The 22,418-nt window shown below is 47.4% G+C and overlaps 1 protein-coding gene across 1 annotated transcript in view; it reads left to right on the top strand.

Annotated features, from left to right (window-relative positions):
* LOC137414886 (gamma-aminobutyric acid receptor subunit alpha-6) overlaps positions 1-22,418 on the top strand; it is a 229,103-nt gene that overhangs the window by 175,855 nt on the left and 30,830 nt on the right. The window contains exon 9 of the mRNA XM_078766254.1: positions 12,353-12,603. Coding sequence (XP_078622380.1) covers positions 12,353-12,603 — 251 coding nt within the window. The remainder of the gene's footprint in view (positions 1-12,352; positions 12,604-22,418) is intronic.

The raw sequence follows: 22,418 nt of genomic DNA, 5'->3' as shown, positions 1-22,418 counted from the left end.
ACTCAATGGCGGATTCAAGCTCAACACAAAGTTAAACGCGCGGGAGGCCAGACGCAACGAGCTCCACAGCCTTATCTATTAAAATGAAACACCCAGGAAACTGCGTTCAAATATGTACAGAAAATAATATAAGGATTTATTATTGAAAAGTAATAACAGTGAAAAAAACACGCGCCGGTAATACTAATAACTAAATCGGGACGTCCCCACACGACTGATATCAAACACAAAACGAGGGAGATTAATTACGAAAAGAACACGTCACGTCGTTCAAAATGTACGCGGATTCGGGCTTATCTGGTCTTTCGTCGTCTTTGTGGCTGCCGTCCAACACCGCTCCTTTCGGCCCGATCGCACACCTCGCTCCAAGTTCCACGGCCCTCTGCGTCCGCCTCCAAGCGCCACCAGGCCTCGTCGGTCCAACGGCCCACACACACCACGAGCTCCTTTGCTCCAACGGTCCACCGCAGGGCTGCACGAAGCAACCAAAACCAAGTGCCAACTGCCAACTGCAACGAGCTGTGGTCACGAATGTTCAACGAACCGTGTCCTGTGCCAACTCCGACGAACTGTGCAACGAACCGTGTCCTGTGCCAACTGCCATGAACTCTGGTACGGAACTGTAACAACGAACTCTGCGACTCAACTCTCTCAACTCTGGACTCCACTCGAACTCGAAATGGCGTCCGACCGTCGCCTATATTGGTGGCCGATGACGTCACATTGGCGCGCTCCTCAGCCAATCATAGCCTCCCAACTCGCCCAGGTCACGCCCTCTGCGGCATGCGACTCCTGACATCTCCCGTCCGTGACCCCGCGGTCCTGGTGTAACACGTGCCAGCGAGGTTGGTAGGCCTTTGAGGTGCGCAGGCGAGGTTTGTAGGCCTTGGAGGTGTAAACGGTGGCGGTGTATTGTGGCGGTGTTCTTGGCCTGGTGGTGCCCATTTATTACGAACTCAATGTCAGGGAAAGGGAATTATTTAATGTTGCACTAAGGACCTAACTAATGTTTATGTGGTTTGCAGTGCCATAAAGGACAAAGGTTTGATTACTAGGTGATACTCACAGGGGCGTTACCTTTAATCCCTCACTATTTAACACTCGAATCTCCAGGTAGATCCACACTCATACATCTTACCCCGACAACCGCCTGAACATCAATAACTTATTACATGTAGAGTCCCTGTCACGACAGCCGAATACCTACCTATTCAGATCTACCTAGCTCTAGATGTTGCATTACCAAATTCATAACACAGCCCCCCCCCTGGAACCGTAGCTCCTGCAAGGTTCACCGCAGGGCTACCATTCCAGCCTTAACACTTACTGTCACACACTTAATTAACCTATGAAATAAATCAGGAAGGGCTGTGGGAAGTGAGTCGGACTACCTACCTACACTTCCTTAACATGCTGAACCCCTTAACCATCATGCAAGTATGTACATCTTCTTCGTTGTTCCTGTGGAGGGAGGAAACAACAACACACAACACTAACTTAACCACAAAACTTAACCATCTTTCCAAAACTCAAAACTCTAACCTTTGTACATACCCCGGTCTACAGACCGCGTCCCCCGGTGGATGCCACAAGACTCAACCTTACCTGCGGGGCCATCCCCAATGCATCCCCCTAAATTTCCTCGGGCCCTGTCCAGATGTTACAGGTGAGTGACACGGCTCGGTGGATTTCGCCCACATTCATGCTACACAGACCCCTTAACCACTCATTCTCATTCCATAGGTCATCAAGGCATTGCAAAAATCAACAAAGCACTTATTCCCAATACACCCCCTGCAGGACCATGGCATTGATGTCATTCACGTGTGTGTGCATTCCTCAACTAGGCAGCGGGGAGGTACCGCACAAAAAGATGGTGGGGGCGCATCAGGCTGTGGTGCCCGCAGTCCCAAAAACAAGTCAACCGACTTACAAATTCATTGCCCCCCCCCCTTTACCTCTTGGCCCCATGACAGCCCAACAGCCCCTTTCCGCCGTTACCTCGCCGGTGAGGGTCTCCACACACACCAGGCTCCTTTGCCTCCTGCTTTCGCGCAGCAACACGGGTCACCGGGGGACTTCCTCACCCCGCGGCGCCCAACCAGACCCTCCACCGACGAGCTCCAATTTCCAGTTACCACCGGCTGCCAGGGGTAATTGCCGCAGAGGGGGGCCCGCAGGCATCGCTCCTCAGAGCTTGCTCTGTACTTGCGGACACACACACCTTCCCCACCCATGGTCCCCAAAACACACTTCCTCCCCCGCTGCCATTCAATTCTCCACACAACTCAGCACAATTCAGTACAATTCATAGATGGTGTAAAAGGTGTTACAAGGCTTGCCATGGCCTGCCAATGTGAAATCCCATTCACAGTTCGAATCATTAAATCCTTACACCTTTCCATTAGCACATTTCCAAAAAGCACAATTTATCGCCCCTCATTATCTCCAATAATCATCACTCACTCTCCAGGTTCCACTCTCACGACCACATCAAAACACCTAACCACAATACAAAAACATACGCCACCCACAAGACACTGTGGCTCCCATTCCATCCCCTCACCGGCCATGTCATCACTCTCACCCGCCTCCCAACTCCAATTTACATGTCCCCAATTTCCCAAAGCAAATCCTGTAGCCTGGGACAGTACTCCTCAAAACACTCACCTCAAGTGCAGGTAGTTGCAGGTTGGTCAGGTCCAAGAGTGTCATCCACCCATCACAATCCCAAAATTTCACATTGGGCCTACCAAATACTTCCAAATTTCTCTTTCGTCCCCACTACACTGGCAGGTATGTGGATCCGCATCCAACGGTGATCATCACTACACAACTACCTGTGGCCACGACAGCTCTGCACCTCTACCGTGCAAGGGTCACCGGGACAAGGTGAGCAGTCAAAACGCCAACATGGCCCATGAGTGTCCATAAGGGTGCGACCCACCATCCATCCTTCGGCCCCCCTGCGAGGAACACAGCTGCAGCAGCCCCAGCTGGCCAATGTGGTGAGCACTTGCTGCCACAACACACACTACCGCACACACAACCTCGGCCCTGGGGGGCACGGTCGCAGTGCGTGGCATCCCTACAGCCACGTCCCCTGCACCTCCCCATCATCCCCCAGTCCGACTACAGAACTGCAGCCCCCCAGTGCTCACCCACACTTGACCACACCAAGGTCCAGTCAACAGCCATGCTCCACCAGGAGACCCACCCAGAAGACATGGTCCACACACCTCGGACACGCACAGCACCACGTTGACCCTCAGGCTACACAACTACATCCCCATCATCCCGCGTCCCAAATATCAGCACAGTTGCCCCCGCAACCAGTTGAAAGCTGTGTCTTGCTACCCTATTAATTTCATCACAGCCTCCAACACTTTGGTCTACACACCTGGATCAATAATGGCGTCACTATACAGTGTCCACCATGGCATTTCAAAATCCACCCTTAAATTTCCATCTAACCCACAGATTACCCATGCCAACCATTTGTCACATTTCACTCACCTCACCAAAGAAGGATGCTTTGCCATACACATGCCAGCCGAGCATGGCCCATATGCTCGGCGCGTTACACATCTCCCGATTCACATCCCCATGGCTCTCTTCCCAACCCGAGAGTCCATAAATCATAACGGAGCATCTGTGGAAGGTCACTCACACCATCACGTTCCACAGATGCCCCAATGGTTGTCCGGCAGGCTATCTCCATCCCTGTCCATTCGGTTTGACCCGCGTCCATAGACCAACCACCATGCCAGGTCACCACATGCTGGTTGTCCCAAAGTCTCAGGGAGAGGGGGTCAGGTCGCATGCCCGGGTGGTCACTACATCAGGCCCAAGCTGGCCATCCGCAGTGCCACCACCAAAGCGCGACCCACAACACCTCCCCCTAGTGGTCCTCAATAAATGCCAACCCAGACTTGAGAAACCACCTCGGACCCCTCTGGAGGTCTTAACCCCCACCAGGGTCCGGTGACCCTGCCGGCCCGAGCCACCAGCTCGGACGGCGCCCCGACGGACAAGGGACGCCACACTCCACCAGACCCCCCGTGGGACCCAGCTCGTACCTCGACACCCAAGGCTGGACCCCACGTCCAAATCTCGCCATCACAGCCCCCCAGCTGGCTGGCATACCCAAATTTTGAAAGGGGCAACTTTGGCCCGAGGCCATCACCCATGACCTCTCCATGTCCAGATCCCGCAGCCCGGGGACCAATCCCCACCATGGCTGCTCCAAATCAATTTCCCATTGTAATTTTATTTTACATTTTATTTTACAAATTTTCATTCCCATTGCCAACCCGCAGCTGCAGGGAACAACCTCTACCACCGGTTGTCCTGCCCCTCCCTGCAGTTGACCCAAATTCCCTACAGGGACCAAATCTCCAGAAGCTCTATCTCCCGATCCTCCAAGATCCAAATCCAGCCCGGAGCCAACACACTCCCCCAACTGGTTGTCCAATTTTGGAGCCTCTGTTTCCAAATAGCAGTGTACAGTGAACGTCCCCTCGGTCATTCCAACCACCTCCTCGAACCAACTCACCTCATCTCCCAGGCTCCTTTGGGCCTGAACAAGCTCTACCTCCATGGGACTGTCACAGGTCTCCAGCCGCTGGATCAAATCATCCTCATCATTACAAATCATTCCTGGCCCCGCCAGGCTTTGATCAATATCCCCAATAAATACCCGGTCCGGCTCTATCGCATGGACCCCCAAAAACTCTACCCCCTCTTGCTCCGCACCACCGCCCTGGTGCTGCACAATTTCAAATTCATCCCCCGGTTGGGGTGTTGTGACATCCACACGGTCCCGATAAACAACCAGGCCAGAATGTGGGAAACATTCCCCATTACAACTCTCACATTCCAAATTTCCTTCCCCGCTCACCTGTGGACTCTCCACGTTTACCTGCAGGCATTCCCCCTCTACCTGTACACATTCCCCATCCACCTGTGGACATTCCCCATCCACCTGTGGACATTCCCCATCCACCTGTGGACCTGCGGTCTCCCCATTTACTTCAATTGCCATTCCCTGTGCAATTCCCAATCGATCACTCATTCCCTTCATTCCTTCCCTCCATTCCTTCCCCTGTGACTTCATTTGTTCATTCAATTCCCGACTGGCTCGCTCTCTCTGTGCGTACATGTCTCCCATCTGCTTTTCCATTTTGTTTTCCAGCCCATCAATTTTAATACTCTGAGCATCCATTAATTCCTTTAAAAATTTCATTAAAGCCTGGTCGTCTCTCGGGGCCGTCCCATTTGTTCCCGACTCCCCGGTAGGGGAGGGGGATAAGTTGGTGCTCGGGACGAGGGAGGTTCCAAGGCTCACCTCTGCATCAAATTCCCCTATTTCCGGCTCACTCCCGACGCTGACGGAGGCCTCGCTGCGTACTTCCATCTCATCAATTTCCGACATCCGCTTTCCGGAAGATTGTTTCCCGCGCGCGTATTTATTTTAATAATTCCTGAAACAATTTAAATTTGACGAAGACGCGATATCGCGCTCCGTTTGCCCGATTGATTATTAAATTTCTCCGCCTCGACTATAAAAATTTTGCGTTCGAACGTCGGGCGCAATGTACGCCCGACCGTGTCGATGTCTCCCCGCGGACAAAAAAATTTGTCCGACCGTGTCGATGTCTCGCCGCGGACAAAAAAATTTGTCCGACGGGTTCGGATCCCACTCCTGACACCACTTGTCGCGTGACTACCCTTGGTGAACACCGTAGGGTAACACGGATGACCGATTGCGAGACTTTACACTCCCGAGGCGAAAACTCAATGGCGGATTCAAGCTCAACACAAAGTTAAACGCGCGGGAGGCCAGACGCAACGAGCTCCACAGCCTTATCTATTAAAATGAAACACCCAGGAAACTGCGTTCAAATATGTACAGAAAATAATATAAGGATTTATTATTGAAAAGTAATAACAGTAAAAAAAACACGCGCCGGTAATACTAATAACTAAATCGGGACGTCCCCACACGACTGATATCAAACACAAAACGAGGGAGATTAATTACGAAAAGAACACGTCACGTCGTTCAAAATGTACGCGGATTCGGGCTTATCTGGTCTTTCGTCGTCTTTGTGGCTGCCGTCCAACACCGCTCCTTTCGGCCCGATCGCACACCTCGCTCCAAGTTCCACGGCCCTCTGCGTCCGCCTCCAAGCGCCACCAGGCCTCGTCGGTCCAACGGCCCACACACACCACGAGCTCCTTTGCTCCAACGGTCCACCGCAGGGCTGCACGAAGCAACCAAAACCAAGTGCCAACTGCCAACTGCAACGAGCTGTGGTCACGAATGTTCAACGAACCGTGTCCTGTGCCAACTCCGACGAACTGTGCAACGAACCGTGTCCTGTGCCAACTGCCATGAACTCTGGTACGGAACTGTAACAACGAACTCTGCGACTCAACTCTCTCAACTCTGGACTCCACTCGAACTCGAAATGGCGTCCGACCGTCGCCTATATTGGTGGCCGATGACGTCACATTGGCGCGCTCCTCAGCCAATCATAGCCTCCCAACTCGCCCAGGTCACGCCCTCTGCGGCATGCGACTCCTGACATCTCCCGTCCGTGACCCCGCGGTCCTGGTGTAACACGTGCCAGCGAGGTTGGTAGGCCTTTGAGGTGCGCAGGCGAGGTTTGTAGGCCTTGGAGGTGTAAACGGTGGCGGTGTATTGTGGCGGTGTTCTTGGCCTGGTGGTGCCCATTTATTACGAACTCAATGTCAGGGAAAGGGAATTATTTAATGTTGCACTAAGGACCTAACTAATGTTTATGTGGTTTGCAGTGCCATAAAGGACAAAGGTTTGATTACTAGGTGATACTCACAGGGGCGTTACCTTTAATCCCTCACTATTTAACACTCGAATCTCCAGGTAGATCCACACTCATACATCTTACCCCGACAACCGCCTGAACATCAATAACTTATTACATGTAGAGTCCCTGTCACGACAGCCGAATACCTACCTATTCAGATCTACCTAGCTCTAGATGTTGCATTACCAAATTCATAACAATATGTTAATGATGATGTAATAGTCCCTCCATTATGACATCATAATTCGACAAGTACAAAACTTCATCCGGTCAAGATGAAATTTCTTGAGCATCATCTAGGGATAAATTGTTGGAGGAAAAAAATAATGATGACGTCATCGGTCACGTGGTTCGGTCGCCATCTTGGAAAAACCGAAAAACTTTGCACCTCTATATCTCCGAAAGCGCTGAATAGAAAAAATTGAGACATGGCTCATTGTAAAGAACTCTCTATGGGGAATAATATATGTTAATGATGATGTAATAGTCCCTCCATTATGACATCATAATTCGACAAGTACAAAACTTCATCCTATCAAGATGAAATTTCTTGAGCATCATGTCGGCATAAATTGGTGGAGAAAATTTATAATGATGACATCATCGGTCACGTGGTTCGGCCGCCATATTTGTTTTAACACAAGAGCCTTAAAAACCACTGAAAATACATCCTGGTGAGGGTTTGCAATCACTGATTGCTCTTTTTCTTGTTACTTCCTGAAAATGGCATGACTCACACACCATGCCTGGTTTCAGCAAGAAGCCGACTCCAGCGGTTAAAGCTGACAAATTGCTGAAATAGCATTGGCCCTTACAAAGTTGACACCAGTCATGCTCTACATTTGGTGTGATGTGAGTTTCCTGTAATAAAATCACACCTATCTTTTTACACTGAAATAGGTTTTTACTTGAACCTGGCAGAGGTGGCTATCACCACCACCATTAATATTTAAAGTTGAGAGTTTTATAGGTTTCATTCTTTATTGATGAAATCAGCCTGTCGCTGAGAACACTGAGAACTGTGTGATAAATTTTCTTAACCTGTGATATTGCAATTTAGTCAGGTCAAAATGTTCAGGCATTTTAATTATGGATTTTGCGGTGTGTATGAATGCTACCAAATCATCAAAATAGTCTTTAATGACTGTATTACATTGTCTGTACGTTTCATCTAGAAACGACACAATGGGTTGAGGGGGTATTTGTGACTGAGATGCTGACGATTGTGACAGTCAGTCAATTCCACCTCGTCCTCGGACTCTGACAAGTCGGATAATGTCCCACCTGGGTCTGGGGCATTACTTGTGGCTCTCAAGACCTCATCTGCAGGCATCTCCTGGGATTTAATTGGATGCTCTGGTCCATACTCACCAGCAGACTAGTGCTTACTTTATTGGTGTATGGTTTGGAAAATGGCTGCAAATCCTTGCAAAGCCGGATTTATGATTCCTGTTTGAAAGACATTTATGATTCCTGTTTGTAAGCAATTCGTTTGGTCGCCAGTCCGCTCAATTATTGGAGGAGGGGACCGGTGCATACTTCGCTTTCAGGCTCAAAAATGGCCGCAGCATTTGTTTCAATGCAGGCTTCATTTTCGGAGCCTGGGAAATCGCTAACGTCCTTTTTTCACATTGAGGTTCAATATTTTCGTTTGCTGTAAACATTTTATCCTCTTTTGCAGAGACAGTATCTCTGTTAAAGACAACCTTCTTTACCGCACCATCGGGGCTATTTGTTAGTGGTGCTCCTCGTTTTTTGGTCTGCATGGCAAGTTTTTTATTCATGGGTTTGCTAGCAGTACTAGCATCACCACGTTCCATCTCACTGGGTTCCGGTAGCTCTGGGGCATCGGGAAGCATGGTCGGGGAGATGGGAAGCACGGTCAGGGCATCGGGAACCACGGTCGAAGCTTCGGGCAGCACGGTCGGGGCTTCGGGAAGCACGGTCGGAGCGTGAGGAAGCACGGTCGGGGCAGTTTCTTTTTTACAGCCTGCATCAGTGTGTCCCAATTTGACACACCGTAGAAAAGGCTTTGGGACAAAATATTTTGACGTGTCTGAAGGCTCCACAAAGGAAGCACATTAATGTGCCTGACGAAGCATACATTTGGTACTCACACGATCGTTTACCGATATTTTAAACGAGATGTTTAGTCCTGTATCGTCGCCACGATCAGGAAGCACCATGATTACCTCCCTCAGGAAACTCATCCATTGTTTCACTCGTTCATCCCGACACCCGAGAGAAATCATCGAGATTCGGGAAACAACCGTTCCGTACCAGGACAGAACAGCTTATCATTAGAAATAAACGGAACGACGTTTGAAATAATTATTTTCATCACCGGTGTGTCAATCGGGGATACCATGACGAAATGACCACCTTTTTAAGGATAGACCGGTACTAACAACATCGTGTACAAACTTCTCGTCTGACACAAACACAACCAACTTCTGGTTCATCCGCGATGCGGCACGGACATTTTGATCGCCGATAACGTCTCCTACAGCGAGGATAATGTCCTCGGCAGGAACACCTTCAGCGGAATACACACGAATGTGTGCTTCCTTGTTAGGTTCTCAAAACCTTCCTGTTGTGCGCGAATATTCGCCGTAACGGCGATGGCTCACCTTTCCACCTTGACCAGGTGGAAAGGACACAAAATAAATAAAACCGAAATAAAATAATAAATAACAAAGTGCTCACTAAGCGAGTAAGGTAAACTGAACCGAATGGGCCTGCTCTTACATTTGGGCTCTTCTCTCACTCTCTCTCTGTCTCAAAGTATGGAAGGGAGAGGGGCAGATGGTAACGTAGAAGAGGGTAGACAGAAACAACAAACACGTGATGGAAAAAGGGGGAAGGGTGGGGATGAGGATTGAGGACAAAACAACACGAGGGATGGAGCTACAACACCCGAACACGAGTGCACGCCATCTTGCCACACCCAACACACACACAATGGCCAGCAGAGAGAGAGAGAGAGAGAGAGAAAGAGAAAGAGAAAGAGAAAGAAAGACAAAGACAAAACAAAGACAAAACAAAGACAAAACAAGAGGCCTAAGTAATCTATTTTGCATGCATGTGCATACACAACCATTACCACCTCTGGGACCACCTTTCCAGCAGGCGGCTGGTCCCACAATTGACCGCTCACTGCCTGTGAGTGGCACCATTTATTGGGCTGTCCCGTCCTGCGCTGCGAACACTTATAAAAGTATTCCGTCTTCAACCAGGACTCCAGAACGCATTATAATGCTTCTGGCTAAAGTCTCGTAATTTTGACCTTTATAATGCGTAGTAGTGTTTTCCTGGTGCATGTGCCACAAGTCCTCCACCTATCCTCGTTTGCGTTTGTACCGGAGGTTTTACAAAACACAACCTTACCACATTCTGCTCTAACATTTACAATCATTGCCTCCTCGGTGCACTCTTTATCATACAACGTACCACTGACAGATCCCTAATACAAGAGTGAATTTTACCTACTCAACCCAGGATTCATAATAAAGTCTCACCACATTCTAATTATGGAAAGCCTCACTCCCTATCCCCCTCCCCTCCACCCTCACCTCTTTCCACATAAAAAATACACACACACACCTTGATTGCTTTGGCTCACCGTTTACAGTCGTGGCCAAAAATATTGGCACCCTTGCACTTTTTTCAAATAACTCACAATTTTCTCGAAAAAAACGTTTAAATTTACAAAATTATTTGGTCTCCACAATTCTTTATTTCACTGTTAATATTATAGAACCTTTGTTTTTGATTCAGAACGAAACATATCCTTTTAAATCAGAAAATAAAAATAAATGGCATTGACAAAATTATTGTCAACCAAGACTTAATATTTGATAATACAGTGTTTGAACAAAATAACTGCAGTCAAGTGCTTCCTTTAGCCATGAATGAGCTTCCTACACCTCTCTACTGGCAGTTTGGCCCACTCTTTTAGCACAAACTGCTCCAGTTCTCCCAGATTTGAAGGGTGCCTTCTCCCAACTGCTGTTTTCAGATCTCCCCACAGGTGTTCAATGGGATTTATATCAGGACTCATTGCTGGCCATTTCAGAACAGTCCAGCGTTTTGTCTTGAACCATTCCTGGGTGCTTTTTGAAGTGTGTTTTTAGGTCATTGTCCTGCTGCAAGACTCATGACCTTCGACGGAGACCCAGATTTCTGACACTGGGTTGAACATTGCGCTCCAAAATGTCTTGGTAATCTCCTGATTTCACGATGCCATACACACATTCAAGGCACCTAGTGCCAGAGGCAGCACAGCAACCTCAAAAAAATCACTGATCCTCCTACATGTTTGACTGTAGGGAAGGTATTCTTTTCTCTGAAGTCTTCATTTTGTTTTCTGTAAACATAGAGATGATGTGCTTTACCAAAAAGCTCTAAGTTGGTCTCATCTGTCCACAGGAAATTCTCCCAGAAGGATGTTGGCTTGTTCAGGTGTGTTTTGCGAAACTCCAGTCAGGCTTTCTTTTGTCTCTCTCTCAGTAGTTGGGTCCTCCTGGGTCTCCTACCATAGAACCCCCTTTCATTGAGTTGGCCACGGATGGTGCGAGTTGAAACTTGTGTCTGAAGATCAGCTTGAATCTGTTTGGCAGTTGATTGAGGTGCTTTCTCCACCATTCGAACAATCTTTCGCTGCAATCTTCGATCAAGTTCTCTCTTGCGGCCAGGTCCAGGGAGGTTGGCTACAGTGCCATGGGCCTTAAACTTCCTGATAGCATTGCATACGGTGGACACAGGAACATCAAGGTCTCTGGAGATGGACTTGTAGCCTTGAGATTGTCCATGCATGGCTACAATCTTGTGTCGGACCTCCTCAGACAATTCTCTGGTGTTCTTTCTTTTCTCCATGCTCATTGTACACACCATGACACAAAACAGTAGAATGACTCATTTCTCTAGTCAAACTGGTTGAATGAGTGATTTTTATACAGCAGGCATCTGCAACTCACCACAGGTGAGTTCAATTCCAAAGTAAGGAGAATCACCTGCTTGAAATCTAATGATTTCTAACAACTTCTAAAAGGTGCCAATAATATTGTCCGGGCCATTTTAGGATTTCTGTGTGGAATAAGCTAAGGTTTAGTCATTTTTTCAGCTTTTTTGTTTTGTTCCACTGCAAACCAAAGAAATACATATGTGGATACCAAAATATTTTTTTCTTTCATCAATGTTCTGGAAGAAATGGTGCATTATTTGAAAAAAGTGCAAGGGTGCCTTTGGCCACGACTGTACATCTCTACTTTGGGTAGAGAATGATATCTCAACTTACAAAGGGAATCTTGAAGTGCATTCCCTATTAAACACAACTTCGATTGATCTTAGATCATGTTGCACTTTGTATATTTGTGTTTAAGAGGTAGTTTGAAATGTCTGTGAATACAGATTATATTACTCCTTACCCTTAAACGATCACATATGGTTGCAGAAACGGTGTGGTCTTATTATAACAACTATTTCTGATGTTTTCCATGCAGGAATTACAACGGTGCTCACAATGACTACCCAGAGCATCAGTGCCCGGCACTCATTGCCCAAAGTTTCCTACGCAACCGCCATGGACTGGTTCATTGCGGTCTGTTTCGCTTTTGTATTTGCTGCCCTTATCGAATTTGCTGCTGTAAACTACTTCACAAATCTTCAAACTGAGCGGGCCAAAAAGAAAGGTGCTAAAGCGGCGGCTTCTGCAGCTCCCTCTGAGCCCCCTCCGAAGGACGAGGTCGTGATGGTAAGCCAATTGCTATCGCCATGCAGCTATGATTCTCAATACCTCTATTGGAAGGCAAGGCTACTTGGTGAACTTGTGATATGTGTAACCTAACTAGGCAAACAAAATCATTTTATTTCCTATAGGCAAACTAATTCCAATGCAGAAAACAACTAGATTAAGCTCTTTTCTTTACAAAGTTGAGGCTCATGGAAGAACGAGGTAACAGACGGTAAAAGGTAATTTAGTGGCAGCGGGGCCACTGTTGGACACAACAAACAAGGGAATGAGCAAACAACAAAATGCGATTCTTAAAATTTATATATGGATATTTTTTTTTTATGTTGAAGGCTCCTGTCTTGGACTATATAGGCCTCATCGAGGTCAGGCCTTAAAAGAGAAGAAAAGAGTATGAAGTTTGTTTGCAATAAAGAGAGGCTGAAGCTAGCTAAGTACCTATCGTTTGAGTAGGCCAGAAAGTAAGACCAGCAATCCTGACAGGGAGAGTGTAACATGGGTCCGGGCACCACTTTAATGCTCCTAAGACAGAGCTCTAGTACTACCCTGAGTGGTTGCTGTCTACAACCTACTACCTAAAAAAACGGTCCAACCGGATGGGTGTTTTTTTGTAGATGCCATCTCCTTACTGGATGGCCATTGGCTCCCGAAAGGATCTCATCTGATCTTTGACAGGTATTGTTTTTAGTCCTGCAGGGTGTCATAGTCACCCTCGGCGAGCCAGTGAGGCTAGTCAGTTTAGTCGCCAACTACCCGACTATGCGGCAGGTAACACTGGGTTACATGTTGCCAGTGGCAGTCAAGAGACTGACCTGACAAGAAACCTAATATTGTATATATACTGTTATAGATCTGGGTTTCGGGTTCCACCATGAGTGACTTCAGTGGCTCCTCTTGAACTACCGGTCCTGAGGCCACTGGCTGTGAATAATTCTGTGGTCCAGTGGGTTGTTGTTCAACCAGAAATGCCAATTAGACGACCAAATCGCACAGGGTCCACCACCTGACACCGTTTACTTGGGCGTGGCGTGGCCTACATAAATAACCGAGGATCATACCCTCGGTTCGTACTCATCTCATCTTATTTAATGAGGTGCAGCCGAGCGAACTACCAAGTAGGTGCCTGCTAATGTTATGGAGACAATTATTTTGGGAAGAACGTCCTGAACTACCACTATTGCACCTTAGCCGAGTCGATAGGAAAACAGACAAAACGGGCAGGTTGGAAACAATGGTTGACCAATGTTTTTGCAAGAAGTATTTACAATGACAATACAGGGCAAAACATTTACAATGATCAAAAGAAAAGCACAATTAATAATTATAATCCCCCCAAAAGCTTAATACCCATCACCTAAACTTTCCTGCAATCTTACCTAATTACAGATCACATAACATGCACCCAGCAGAATCACACTCCGAGAAAGGTGAAGGGGAAGAAATAGAAGAGGGGGAGAGTCAGCTCAGGGCTTGGTTGCGACCCTTCACTCACTTGGGTACCGTCGACGGACAGATACCGATCCTGATACAGGTAGGAGGGGGGTGGTCAGTATGATTGCGTAGTGCAGGTGTATGAGGCATGGTGCAGAGAGCAAACTGTGAGGTGCGAATGATGCGCCTGTCCTGGAAAGAGACATGGTGGAATTGTTGACCCCTTTTAATGGTCATGCGTCAAGAGCGACAAGGAAGATATTTAGGGGACAGCAAGAGAAAGGAATGTGTATGTCAGTGTGCAGCCTTGTCCTTCGCCAGAGACCTCAGCCTAACCTGCCTGCCACGTAACTTGGACCTCTTCGATAATGCTTTGCGTCTTGCGCGGTATGGACCTCTGTGCAACGGGTCTCTGCTCAGGGCAACGGATCTTACTCAGCACAATGGTTCGCGCTCTTGTGGCAGGCAGGTGCTTTGTCTTGATGGCAGCATATCTCTGGTTCTGTCAGAAGGCAGCGAACAGCGCTTGCATTCCACCTTGTATCATTAGTTATATGGGGCGGAGCCTGGTCGGATCAGAGATCAGATGTTCACCTTTGATCCTATGCGTAGCATCTTGATTGGTGCGCTTCCAGATGCTCCACCCCGCTCTTGTGCCGACACTGGTGATGCAGTGCAGGCGGACCTGGATGCAGCTCGTCCGCCACACTGGCCTCAACGGGTTTTCCCGCCAAGCCAGTGTTCCTGCCAAAGCGAGTTCAAATTGAGAGCGTTCCTGCTCCTTGTCCCTTGTGATTATGTTGTTCATATGAAGTGCTGGTGGTTAATAAATGCGGTTATTGTTATGTGTAAAATATGGGCTATATGGGGAATGAAGAATTAGAGATGTACTTGGTGGTTGAGGATCGCTAATTTGGATAAACAAAATAATCAAATTTAATCTATGTCTAACACAGTCTGGACAGAAGAGAAACCAAATTAAATACTGTGTCTACTTGTGCAATGGTAACCAGCCTAGTCCTGTGAATGTGGGTTATGCATGGTGATGGTGGTGGATGAGGATTTGGAGGAGGAAGAAGAATAACCTCGATGGCCCCTCGCATTGCATATATCCCGTTTTCCCATTAAATCAAGGAGGGTGGGCTATCTAAATGCAAATATTAATGAGATTACTGTCAGGAAGCTACGTGCATGGATGTGCGTTCCCCTGGGGTTATGCCCGGGGGGGGGGGGGGGGGGGGGGGGTTTGCAGAACTGTAACAATATACAGTCCTGGCATTTAATATGGAATATTTTTTTTGTGGGGGTGAACTTACTTTTCAAGATGACTTAGAACCAAAAGTTCATTGAAATTATGTTGAAATTATTCTAGATTTTGTTAATGTGACCTTTAAAAGAAACAAAAACCACATTTGACATTTCGAAGCAAATAAATTGATCCTTGAAAGTGATGTAAACTGATATCGAACTCAATTCACGGACAGTACTGTGTTAAACTTCTGTACGTTTTCCAGAAGTATCTCTTTATTTTGCACATTAGCCAAAAAGAATTTAAACAAAAACAAAAGCTAAATTATGACTGGGATTACGGACAGTAAAATTACAGTTCAGTACTTCATGTAACCCCCACGAGCATTCAGGAGAGCACGTACACGTCGAGGCGTGCTGTTCACGAGATTTGCCAAGGTTTGGACAGGAATCGCTTGCCATGCAGTGACAAAAGCCTGCTGCAATTCACGCACAGAGGTCGGCTGCTGGTCTAAGTTGTCGATATGACGCGTTAATTCTGCCCACAAGTTCTCTATCGGATTCATATCCGGGGACATGGCAGGCCACTTCATATGCTCTACACCACGGTCAGCAAGAAAGTGTTGGATCATGCGAGCACGATGAGGCCGTGCATTCATATCTTGGAAGACAAAGTTTCCTCGAAAGGCTGCACGAGCAAATGGAAAGCAATGTTTCTTCCAGAATGACCCTGTACTTGAACTGGTTCAGGTTTCCATTCAGAACAACCAGGTCAGTTTAGCCCCCTGCATGAAAAGCAGCCCAAACGGCCACCCCACCACCTCCAGCTTGGACTCTTGGCACTATACAATCTTCGTTGTGGGCTTCATGCACTTGTCTGCGCACTCGGACGCGGCCATCTTGACGATAGACCAGAAATGTAGACTCGTCACTGAAGGTCACGTGATTCCAGTGTCCTGGCTGCCATTGACGGTGCTCTCTGGCCCACTGCAATCGGCGCTGGCTGTGTTGTCTGGTCAGGCGTGGCTTTCTCAGGGGACGCCTGGCACGATAGCCTGCTTGAACCAGTCGTTGGTTGACTAGCCTTCTGGATACAGGCACATTTGTCAGTTGCTGCCACTCAGCCCTAAGCCGATTAGCTGACTTGGTACGGCCATTTCAGACTAACCGGTGCAGCTGGCGATCATCTCTCCTTGTGGTTCTGCGTGGACGTCCTGGCGTCGGTATTGGAGTAGGGACACCCCTCTGAGCATTTCGTTTGAGGATCTTTGACACCTGACCTTGAGTGATGCCATACTGCCGAGCAATAGCACGCTGTTTCATGCCAGAATTTCGTAAAGCCACCACTCCATGACAAGCAGCATTGTCAAGTTGACGGACCATCTCCAGAGGAAGCGGCAATAACTTTTGTAGACGTGCAGCAGTTGTTTTCCACTAATACAGAACGCAACAACCCTTATATACCCGATTGTGAAGCCAATCGTCAAATGTACCTGTCCTTACATTTTGTCATGCCACCTGTGATATAATCCTGTTATTGACTTCTTGCTGCGAAAGACAATCAGTGACATGGTTCTTTTAACAAAGAAATCACCGAAGCATAAAAGAAACTCACCAGATTGATATACCGAATTCAGAAAGTAAACCCAAGTCAAGAAAAAAAAAAATTCCATATTAAATGCCAAGTCTGTATATATATATATATATATATATATATATATATATATATATATATATATATATATATATATATATATATATATATATATATGTATATATATATGTATATATATATGTGTATATATATATGTATATATATATGTATATATATATGTGTATATATATATGTATATATATATGTATATATATATATATATATATATATATGTATATATATATATATATATATATATGTATATATATATATATATATATATATGTATATATATGTATATATATATATATATATATATATATATGTATATATATATATATATATATATATATATGTATATATGTATATATATATATATATATATATGTATATATATATGTATATATATATATATATATATATATATATATGTATATATGTATATATATATATATATATATATATGTATATATATATATATATATATATATATATATATATATATATATATATATGTATATATATGTATATATATATATATATGTATATATATATATATGTATGTATATATATATATATATATATATATATATATATATATATATATATATATATATATATATATATATATATATATATATATATATATATTGTTACGGTCCGCGGTTAAAGATGTTGTTTGCCGAGCGGAGGCACCGCGGCCGAACAATTTTTCCCCGACTAAACCCGATTCACCCAGACGTTGGCCGTATCGCGCCACAGCTATTCAATCAGGGAAAAGACAAAGACGACGGATGTGAAGAAAAGGAATAAGAAGACGAAACAAAGGTTGAAAATACTACTAAATTTATTTACTATTTACAGGCTCAACATAACCAAGGAGAAGGAAAGATAATAAAATAATATACAGAAGCTTTTAGAGACACAGGGAAAATACTAGCTGATACAGACTTAATTACCTACCCAGGACAGAACAAACAAAACAAACTCACGTACGCAAATGGGGAATTTGCAGGCAGGAATGGCTGGAGGTGGGTGGCTGGAGGAAGGCACGGAGCTGGCTGGAGTTTGATCCCGCACGGGACGTCGGGCTGGACCTCGACGGCCGCCGATGCCACCGATCCTGTCGTGTGCGCGGGGTAACGGGTCGGAGCTGCTTGGTGGAGCCAAGCCAACGCTGCTGGTGGGGGGTCTGGCGTGACGGGTTCTCTCTCCCTCTCTCACTAACTCCAGGACTCTGTCTTAGTCCAACTCTTCCTCACCACCGACAACTCAACGCAACCCCTCCACTCTACGCAACCACTGACCACCACTGACGACCAACCCAGCTCTGACCAAAAACCACACACTCAGCTCTTGTCATTGCTCATCTCGTAAAAGCTCATCCCTCCTCTTATCTCACCACGCAGCTCAGCTGCCTTGGACCTTTTTGCGACTCTCCTTGGGGAACGTCCCGCGGCGGGTTATATAGGCCCCGCCCCTCAACCTTCGCGAACCTCCTTGTTGTTTCTCTCCACACCCTCTCCAAGTCCAACCCCTTGTTCGTGGTTGGTTGAGTGGGGCTGACTCACTCCTCCCCTCGATGACGAGGTGGGTACCCGCCTTTCTTCCCCAACCCTGCCTCGTGGTCAATGGCGGCAATTGGAGGGGATGTAATTGCCAATTTGAGGCTTGGCCATTACGAACGGGGAAATGGAGGTTTTTGGGAATGGGAATGAAGGGAATCTATCTCTTTTACTTGGTGCAATGGAGTGTCATGTTACTGGAAGACAAGGCCTTACTCTAAAACACATAATAAAGATATAAGCTACTGAACAAGGGTTTTATCGTGTCCTTCAATGTGGTGTTTCATGGAATTAACTACCGGGACACCCTTTTTACCTTTACACAACTCTGGAGGCAGGAGGGGCCATAATCATCAATGTTACACAGCAATTTCCAACACAATACACACAATCAAAAAAAATGCAATCCTCATATCCGCAACACTGCACCCTCCTCCTCTTAGGCACGTCCCGGGCCTATAACTTAAATTTAGTGTGACACGTAGGTGTAGTTCCCTCTACTTTTAACCTGACCCTGAGTGCGACAGTTTTAAAACATAGATAAATATGTCCCGCTGCTCCATTGCACCCTGCCTAACAGACTCACACCCACAGTTAACCGAGTTGCGGAATGGTCTTCAAACTACACACTGACAGTGGGGAGCATTATTTACAATTGACGCTACTTTTATTTACAAAACGCAACCCAGGACCTGTGATTGTTCTTTCTGGGGGGGGGGGGGGGGGGTAGACAGTCTGCTCTGCATCGACGCACCATTAAAGCACCCAAAACGCACCAATACACCCTCAAGCACCAATCGGTGCAGTCACCACAGTTCATCAATGTTCAATAATATAAAAATAAAATCAACAACCCCTAACCCTGCAGGTCGTCTCTTGCTCTTCGGCTCCCTCTGCTGGCTATTATTATTTCTTCCAGTTGTTGTCTTTTCCTTCATTTTCTTACTGGCGGCCTATTTGAACTGAAAATGAAATGCACCCAACGTGTCCATTTTTATTTATTTTATTTATGGCCCACAGGGCCGACTAGTGTGGTTCACCTGTGGGGCATCGGTGCCCTGTGGCCAAGGTCCGCCAGCAAGATTTCGGGCCTTCATGGCCGGTTCCAGCAGAGGGGCCATGCCCCAACCCATGGGGTCCATAAGTGGTGCTCGGCCACAGACATGTGGTCCATAATGTGGTGCATCGATGCAGACAGCTGGTTCTGGAAGTTCCGGGCACACAATGGCCGACTCACGCACGCTCCCCTCGGCGTCCAGTGGCGCTCAGGTCATGTGGGAGACAAAAGGGGGGAAGACAGATGAGCGAGGGGTAAGGTCACAAGGGTACACATCAAACAAGGCAATGCAAGGCGAAATGCGTACGGAGAGCGAAATGAGAAAGCTCGTCCCTACCGTACGTCACCCCCCCCCCCTGTCACCTACACTACCCTTGCCCTTACCCCATATGTACAAAACCTACACATTTACAAATTCGTCACTACTGTCACGTCTTCCCCATATTTATTCGACACCAAATTCGTCACCACAATCCCTCTATCCAAAATTTGCCATCACCAATTCATCATCAATCCTCATAAGGAGGGAGAGATGGAACACAAAGCACAATGTCACACCCACGTCATGATGCGTCTCACAATCCAACCATTTGCATCAAAATAATAAAAACAACCTGGCATGGTGTGGAGGTACGTCATCGCAGGTGAGTGCATGTAGATGGTGCGAGGAGACTTCAATCCTAACTATCCTCTAAATGACTTTAACACACTTTACTCTACCCGGGGTCTTTCCCTGCCAATCCATTGGCCAACTTACACTATGGGTTCTAAAAACCAATTCCCATTGACCAAACTGTGGTGCTTCTCAATTTGGGGTCTCACTCCCCCGATTCATCTCCCGGTGCCCTTGCACAATTTCTGGGCTGGGGTGTGTAGCTCTCCCAGCAGGTCTACCCACTTGCACACCTCCACCACTGTAGTTGCCACCCGAGCTTACCTAGCTCCTCACCCTAACCTATCCAATTGGGGAAGGCCCCTCCTGGCTCTGTCACCCCTCGGTGCCCTCTGGCACTGGGCTACCCGGGTCCGTCCTCCGGATCCTCGGGCCCCATCCACAACAACTCTACCGGCTCCCAGAGCCCACCTGCGGCCTCACCTGGCCGACATCCTCACAGTGGTGGAGTGCCCAAACCAACTACACACACTAACAGGCTACACGCCCAGCCATTTCCACAACACTAATGCACCCATCCAACCACCATTCTTTCACCCGCACCACAGATGCCAATATCCAAACACAATTTACCTATACCCTCTACCTAACACTTACACTACCCGCCCCGGGTATTCGTGATGGGGGTCCATCCTTCCCCCATTCACACCTTCGCACCATCCACTCCACTCCATAGTTTCCACCATACTCACTCCACGACCATCCATCCCAATACTCCATATACTCCACACTCCATGTATTCCACATTCCATGTATTTCACACAACCATTTATTCCATACACCTGTTGGTGCACACCTGTGCACTCACACCTGGTGCCACCTGCACCCTCCTCCTCTTCCTGGACCAGTTGGTCAACACAACACACATCACCATCACTCCCTCATACACTGCTCCATCCACCTGTTCAGTTGCACACCTGTGCAATCACACCTGTTCACCATACACACGGCATCATCTAAACTACCTGTTGCCCTGCTAACTTAGTGCTCCCCGTCTTCCCTTTAAACTAAGCACATACCACGTCATTATCATCCACTCTAATCTACCTGCGTCCCCACTACAGGTATCAGTCACTAACTAACCTTAACGTTACCTCAGGTCGTTCTTTTCTAGATCCCTACACACGATATCCGAACCCTCCCGGGCTAGTTTTCACTGCCATAAACCCCATAACTCTAGTGCTCCTTTGCCCCCGATGTGAGGGATGGTGGATTGGCCATCCCATCACATGGGGCATCTCTGACTATAGATTTTGCTCGTCCAATTTCCACGAATCAAAAATTTTCCAATTACTGCCAATTCTACTCACTTTTCTAAATTTCGTATCAAATCACTATCACTATCACCATCACCACAGTCCACTCACTAGTGCCTCTCGGTGCGCCAATTCACTTCCACAGCCCGGCTTCGTAAAGCCGAGCAATGAATGCGGGTTGTTTGGTGCCGGCGGCTGGATGCGTCCGGCACTCATTGCAGGGAAGGACGCTTACCCGGGCCGAGATCCCACGCACCACCTCGGCACGGAGCCATCCCATGGCCCGATCTCGACCTGCCGGAACGCCTCAACAAAAGGGGGTCGCCATGACGACCCTTCCTATCGGGCTGCCCGTTCCGCCTAGCGGAGCACGGACGCGGCCGTTCCAAACGCGGCCCAGCGTGGATCATGTACGGCGGTCCTTTCGAACCCGCCGTGGTTCGGATCCCCGCTGGTCCTCGCGGCACGCGAAGCTGCCCGACGCGCACCGAGGGCCCGATTCGGCTAAATGTCGTTCTAACCGCTAACCCGGTTACCGTCGATGCCTCGCCTGCATGCTTACACGCATACGCTACCCCTTTTACCCTCACTGAGCTCGATGCTCCAACGCCGCCCGTACACCCCGCATACTTCGTTATTGCACTCGTTCTTTCGCTCACAGACTTGGTCACACACCTGACCACCGAACACCTTGGCACACACTCGTCGTTCGCACACCTCACCAACACACCTCTTCGCGCCCCCTCCTCGGTCACCTCCTCTGTGACAATCACAGGTGTGCTCTCACTCGCACACCCAACCACGTGCCTCACTACCAACTCAAGTGTGCATTCCCACACACGCTCTACCATTCCAGGTGTGCATCCTTCCATTCCAGGTGTACATCCTCTCTCACCTGTCACAACCAACTCACGCTCCGTGTCACTCTCACTAC

Source organism: Myxine glutinosa, chromosome 12 (assembly GCF_964187855.1).
Source record: "Myxine glutinosa chromosome 12, kmMyxGlut1.1, whole genome shotgun sequence".
In the NCBI taxonomy this organism is placed as follows: Eukaryota; Metazoa; Chordata; class Myxini; order Myxiniformes; family Myxinidae; genus Myxine; species Myxine glutinosa.
This window is presented reverse-complemented; position numbering and strand designations above follow the sequence as displayed.